Source organism: Chrysochloris asiatica, unplaced genomic scaffold (genome assembly GCF_000296735.1).
Source record: "Chrysochloris asiatica unplaced genomic scaffold, ChrAsi1.0 scaffold00340, whole genome shotgun sequence".
NCBI lineage: Eukaryota > Metazoa > Chordata > Mammalia > Afrosoricida > Chrysochloridae > Chrysochloris > Chrysochloris asiatica.
Window position 1 is genome coordinate 2,168,157 of NW_006408858.1, and position 6,433 is coordinate 2,174,589.

The 6,433-nt window shown below is 61.3% G+C and overlaps 1 protein-coding gene across 1 annotated transcript; it reads right to left on the minus strand.

Moving 5' to 3' along the window:
• Nucleotides 1-906: 906 nt before the first annotated feature.
• TBX1 (T-box 1) lies at nt 907-6,427 on the minus strand. The gene is made up of 7 exons (XM_006875827.1): nt 6,195-6,427; nt 4,106-4,207; nt 3,106-3,277; nt 2,530-2,685; nt 1,948-2,015; nt 1,761-1,861; nt 907-1,388 (listed from the first exon to the last, which is right to left on the minus strand). The coding sequence occupies exons 1-7, from the start codon at nt 6,257-6,259 to the stop codon at nt 907-909; spliced, it is 1,146 nt and encodes a 381-aa protein (XP_006875889.1). The 5' UTR covers nt 6,260-6,427.
• Between the last annotated feature and the right edge of the window lie 6 nt (nt 6,428-6,433).

A 6,433-nucleotide genomic window follows, 5' to 3' on the forward strand; every position in this document is an offset into this window, starting at 1 on the left:
TCCTTTGGTCTGGACAGATGCAAGATGCACTCAAACCACACCTTGCAGTGGCAGGTTAGTCGCTTATACCGGTTTTGGTGAAGAATGCTTAAAATCGATCCCAGATTCCTGTTTGAGAAGAGACCAGGGCAACTGCAGATGGGAAAAGTTTCAGGAAAAAGTCGGGGACGCACAGCTAAGGCCCAAAGGAGGCCAGGGTAAAGCTGTTAGGTGGGAAGTGGGTGAGGGAAGTGCGCGGGCCCAGAGGACTTGGCTGGGGAGACGTGTGTGGGACCGAGGGTCCGCAGGAGGGAGCTTAGAAGGCTTGGGGAGGAGGGGGAGGGGACTGCGAGGAAGGGGAGAGGAGGGAAGGGGACTGAGAGGGATAGAGAGTGGTAAGGGACTGCCGGGACGGGGCTCCACACCGCGCCGCCCCCCCCCCCCCCCGAAAGTCAGTCTTCCAGTCACCCAGGACTCGCTCCCCAGGACCGTCATTCATTTGGTCGCAAAAAAATGGACACGTAAGCAGTTTCCAAAAGAGGCGAAATCGTTTATCAAGTCGGCGCCAGGCGAGGTATCTACAGTATCTACACATATCTACATGTATCTACACCGCCTGCAGACAAGGCAATCCGGTCGTCTACACTGCAAATACCGCCCGGGCCGGGGAAGCAACGCGGTCTCAGCGAGAACAATAAATATCACTTCCTTCCGCCTTGGACCCGGCGTTTTGGCACTGGTGGGCGGAGACCCCCGTGGCCCTCGGGGCTGGGAAGAATTCCACGGTGTCTCCCAAGACTGGTGGAGGGTGGAGGGCAGGTTCTTTTGGTGGCCCTCGGGGCTGCGTGGGCGGACCTCGATGGCCCTGGGGCTGCGCAGGGCGACCTGCACGGGACCTCGCGTCGGGAGGGACCAGCTTCGGCCGCCTTATCTTGGGCAGTAATCGTAGGAGCCTGGCGGCGCGGCCCCAGCGGACGAGTACATGTTGGCGGCGGCGGCAGCGGCGGCGGCCGCAGCCGCAGCCGCAGCAGAACTCACAGCAGGGTGGTGGTGCGGGTGAGGATGCGCGTGCGGGTGCGCGTGAGGATGATAGCCGTGGCCACGCAGGCCAGGCAGTGGGTAGGGCGCCGGCCGGCTCTTAGCCCCGAGGTAGTGGTCGTAGGCAGTGGCCGGGTACTTGTAGGGGTGGTGGTGCAGCGGTTCGGACGCGCCGGGCGCCTCCAGACGCAGCTCAGGATGCGGGGGGCTGGGGCGACCCCCAGGTAGCGGTACGAGGCCGCCGGCGCCGCCGGCCCCGGGCAACGCGGGGCTCAGCACCCGCGCCAGCAGTTGCGGCGGGGGCGCCGGATCCCCGAGCCCCGCCGGCCCGCCCGCGTCGCGCTCGAAATCTCTCCGGGCCTCGGCCGCGTCTGCTGGAGGACCGAGGATTGAGCGCAGTCGCCCTGGACCGCGCCAAGGCTACCCAGCTGGGAGGTGGCCGCGCTCGAGACTCACTGCGCGCACTCTCCGCGCCTCTCTACGCCCCCGCGACCGGCGGTGCCCGGGTCCTCCCCCGGGGTCCGCGCCCCTCTGCGGGCGGGCGGGCGGGCGGGCGGGACGGGAAGGCGGGGCGCAGCCGTCGGCCAGGCGGGCGAGTGAGCGCTTGCCCGCCGCCACGGCCGTTGTGCAACCGGCGCGAAGGCCGCAAGCGCCCTGGGGGCGCAGGCGAGGCCGGGCGCGGCAGGCGGTCCGGGGCCGAACGCGCGCAGGGCTCCGCCGAAATCCCACGACCGGGTTCCTACCTTTCTCCGCGCCGTTGGGCTGCGTGGGGGAGGCCACAGGATTCCGCGAGCGCGCAAAGGCACTCATGAGGGGCAGTGCGCCGGGTCTGTGATTTCGAGGCCTGAGGGAAGGAGCGGGTGGCGAGTCAGGGCTGCCCCCCACCCGGCCGGGCTCCGAGAACCCCCTGCTTGATAAGAAGACACTCACCAGTCCTCAGGGTCGCAGTCCCGGAAGCCTTTGGCGAAGGGGTTGCTGGCGATCTTGAGCTGCGTGATCTGCCGGGAAACAAGCGCTAGCAAGCTGCTCTCTCCTCTGCTGGGTCTCCCCACCTCCCTCAATCTCTGTTCAGGAGAGGCCCCTCAATGTCCACTGACTCCCCCCAGTCTGCATCTGCCCCCTCCCACAGAATATGGAAGTGTGGTTGCCCTAGATCCCATTGGCCCATGTAAGGAACAGAATGGGCACCCAGAATTTGGGCAAATCCCAGATCAGTCGCCTGTAGGGGAGTTTTCCCCACATGGTTTAGAAAATAAAAGTTGCAGACTGCAGTGACATTTCCCGTTTGAAAGGTCAAACTGATTGGGGGTTGGGCAGGCAGGGGGCAGGAGAAAAAGGGGACAGCTTAAAGCTCTGAGGCCTCAGGGACCCATGGCACTGGGGTCCAAGCCGCCTGACCCACCGCGGTGACTGAAAACTGCCTCCCTCCCCAAAATAATAGATTTTCAGCGGGTTCCCGATAGGAGCCAGGGACAGAGGGGGCCTACTCAGGGCCTCCCCACAGGCCCTCACCCGGTGATTTTGGTATGCGGTGACGGCTGTGAAGCGAGTCTCCTCAAACACAAAGGTTTTGAAATTCTCCTCGGCATATTTCTCACTGTCCTTTCGTGGGTCCACATAGACAACGTGGAAGCGGGGCTGGTATCTGTGCATAGAGTTGAGAATAATCTGGAAAGCAAGGTGGGTGACGCTCAGCTCCAGCGGTGTGCTGGCTCCGAGGACTAGGTGGAGTAGGCAGTGAAATTTCCTGAGAACTGGGGGCAAATCCCTGAACTCCTGCAATGAAACAGGGCCCAGCACTTTGTCTGGCAGAAGATCTGGGGCAGAGGTTCTCTTCCTTTGGGTCCTGGGAGAATCGATACAGGACTGCAGGAGGGCAGCCTGGGTCCCCACTCCACCATCCACAACCCCACTCTTAAATAGTTTAAAAACTTCCAGGAGTGAGAAGAGTAAGGGAGGGTACTCCCCAGGCCCGGCAGCTGGGCAAGCCCCTGACCTGGGCCAGCTCCATCCAGCCCAACTCCTTGTCTGTAGGGCTTCCCACTCAGAGCTTGGAAAGCCTGGGGAGGGGGAAGGGGGGTGGCTCACATGGCCGTTGTCATCCAGCAGGTTGTTGGTCAGTTTGAGCTTGTCAAAGGACACAATTTGCTTCATCCACTGTGCACCCTTGGCAGGCGAATCCGGGTGGTAGTGCACCCTGCCTGGTGTGGCAGGGTCTGCCTTTCCGGCCACCAGCCACGAGGAGCTATGGAAGGCATACCTGGGGGCATCACCAAGGTTGGGGTGAAGCAAGAGGGCATCGTGCCACCCACCAGGCAAACCCTGAAAGTGCCTCTGATAAGTTTCCCCACCCAGGAAATTGCTCATTCCAGAGCATCCCACCAGCTGCCTTATAGGCAGAGGGGCTTTTAGACGAAGATTGCGGGAAAAGTGGGGAAACTTCTGCATTCCCAATACGCAAAACAATCAGGGAGCTGAGCTCCTATCTGTGCCCAATTTCGTCGCACCCGGGTCAGCCACTTGGCCTCCCTGCCAGTGTCCAGGAGCAGTGCAAGGCTGGAACCCTGATTTGGCTGCGCAGGCGGCCTGGGGCGCAGGGCGGTCCACATTCACTGCTTTATTAATTGCTGTTAATTGTCCAGGCAGCGGAGGCCCGCCCTGTATAATCTCTCCAGGCCACCCCACCTTTCCTGCCCGGCTCTGGGGCCCAGTGCCCTTGGGGGGAAGGGGAGTGGGGATATAAGGTGCCCACACTGGCCATGTGGGAGAGAAAGAGAGTTGAGAAAGATGGGCTTGTGGGGGAGGGGATGTGAGCGCACTCTCAGGCAAGCCTGCAGTCCTTAGGGGTTCCCTGCAGTCCTGAGGGGCTCCCAAAAATGGCTGGGAGAGCAGTGTGTGTACAGGTCTGGGGTACAACTAGGAGGGATGGAAGAGGAACCTGGGTAGCTCGGATTGGGGCGGGCATGGGTGGCACATGGGGATGGATGGTCACTCAGAAGAGACCCATTACTTCCCCAAGGCTCCTTACCAGGTCCCCTACTGCCTCTCCCATAGGCCCTACAGGATGTCCCGTCTACTGTCTACTCACCGGTAGCGTTTGTCGTCCACCGGCACAAAGTCCATGAGCAGCATATAGTCAGCCATGGGGTCCATGCCGAAGACCTTCACTTGGAACGTGGGGAACATGCGCCTGGGGGCAGCCAGGGGCTCAGTCACCTCGGTTACTAGGAGGGCACCCCCCCCCCAAACTATACCCTGGCAGGCAGAAAGCAGGAGGCATGCAAAGGGCAGCCAGGATGAGGTTGCAGGAGCTGACCCTCACTCTGCTCGGCCAGGGCCCAACCCCAAAGAGCAGCCCACTCATGGCTTCCCCCAGAGAGGCCAGCCCCTCCACCTCATCCATCCTCTCCCCTTGATCAGCTGCTATAACCCAAGTAGACCCCTGACCAACCCGACAGCAAGTGGAGTGGCTAGGCAGCCTCCTGTCCACTTTTGTGAAACAACGAAATGGGGTCTAGCCTCGGCTCCCGACCTCAAAATATGGCTTCATCCGTCACTTTTGCCTCATCGCCTCAGCCTTGCCCTTCTTGCCTGCTCACCCGAGCCTGGACTGAGTCTCTGCTGGCAAATACAGCACAGCAGAACTCCCAGGACTCAGTCCCACAGCGTCTCGGCCCTTCTGTAGCCTTGCTCTGTTCCATCTAAGCCGCTCCCGGCTGGAACAAAGTGAAACTGAGACAGCCGAGTCATTCTGAGAAGACCCAGTTGTCCTTTCTGCTGGTTCTTGGGCTATTCCTCAATCTCTTCAGCGAAATTGAGGCCTTGGAACCCTTGGCCCCTAACTCTGTTTCCCACTCCGGCCCTACCCCCAATTCTTTATACTTTTAGGCTTGAGCCTCCGACTGGCGCTGAAGTCTCCCAACTGCAGCGGACAAGCTCACACTCTCCCCATGGGGCCACTAGATACAGCTGCCGGGGTGGACTCCGACTTGGTGAGCCTCACAAGGCTCTTTAAAGTACACCGTGTAGCTCCCGGCTAGTCTTCAAACTAGTCTTCGATGATGAAGCAAGGTGGAGCCCCTGCGCCTGCAGCTTAGCCCCCTTCTGTCCTTCCACTCACAGGTAACTCCCTGAGGGCAATGGTCGGACAGCAGATGTCTAAGAGTCCTCAGACAGGCCCTCTAGCCATACTGGAGCCTCTTCTGGCCTGAGGGTGCTGCCGACTGCCTGCCGGTTCCTGGGGCAAAACAGGCGGCTACCTTAAGAGGAAGCAGCCTCCAGCCCGAGGCCTTCAATCTGGCCAGGAGGTACTGTATGCCTGGGACAGCTATGCAAACCTAGGGGGAGACCCAGGGAGCTCAGGGGAGCACAAGCAGTGGGCTTCCCAGAAAGGATGGTGGAGGCAGAAAAACAGAAACTGTGAGAAGCTTTGCAAACAGGCCCTGAGCTCTTCTTGGCTGCAGGGATAGAGCTGTGTCTCTGTGTGTACATTAGACACAGCCCAGCACCGCCTTTGTCTGCTGGTCAAATCGGTTGCATCGCAAAACTTGTTCCCCTTCTCTCTCGGCCCTTAAAACAAACACAGGCCAATTTGAGGGCAGCGGGCCCCACACAGCCCCACGCAGAGTCAGGCTCATGGGCTCCGGAAATTTAGGCCAAGAGAATCGGCCCACAAATTCAACTGAACGGGATGCACTATTTTCAAGGGGCTTCATTCTCTCTTAAAATTATCTGGACAATTACTGTCCCCCTTTATTCTGTCCGTATAGAGTGAATTCGGGAACCCAAGCCAGGGAAGATCTCTTTGAGGTAGGATCCACGAATGGCAGGGGGACAAGGTGGCCCGACTTCCTTCTCCTACGGGGGTTCTCGAGCCGGCCCTTACTTTTTCGAAACGAGTAGTCCCAGGGTGGGCGGGTGGACTCGCCGGTCCTACGGGGCTCGTCTTGGCCGAGGCCCCATGCCAGGCCATACTGCTTCTTCCGACCCGGGCACCAGGCGGCTGTCGCCGGAGCCGGGTCCATGGGAAGCCCAGGAGACGGCCGGCTTAGAGGGGCCCGCAGGTGCCGGGTCGCACCCCCACCTCCCCTCCCCCTGGGTCCGACCGGTGAGCGCGGATCCGCAGGCGAGCCGAGAGGCGCCACGTGGGGAGGGTCGCGGGTGGGGGGCGCCCTGACCTGCCGGCTTTGGTGACGATCATCTCCGTGCCCAGTTGGTTGAACTCGTCCCACAGCGCCTTCATCTCCAGCTGCACGCTCACGCTGGCCACCTTTGCGTTCTTCTTCACCGGCGCCTTGGCGGCGGCCGCGCAACTAGCCCCGGGGCCCTCAGGCTCGGCGGCGGCGCTGGTGGCGGCCCCGGCGGCCGGCGCGAACGGATAGGCGTGCGGTGGAGGCGGACCCGGAGCGCCCGGAGC

Bases quoted from the DNA above. Each gene is read 5' to 3' on its own strand.
- TBX1 (XM_006875827.1), bottom strand. From the start codon at position 6,259: ATGAAGGCGCTGTGGGACGAGTTCAACCAACTGGGCACGGAGATGATC. The intron at 2,686-3,105 runs GTGAGCCACCCC...CTTGCTTTCCAG, and splicing joins TGCTGGATGACAACGGCCAT to ATTATTCTCAACTCTATGCA. The intron at 1,389-1,760 runs GTAGGAACCCGG...GTCCTCCAGCAG, and splicing joins GCCCAACGGCGCGGAGAAAG to ACGCGGCCGAGGCCCGGAGA.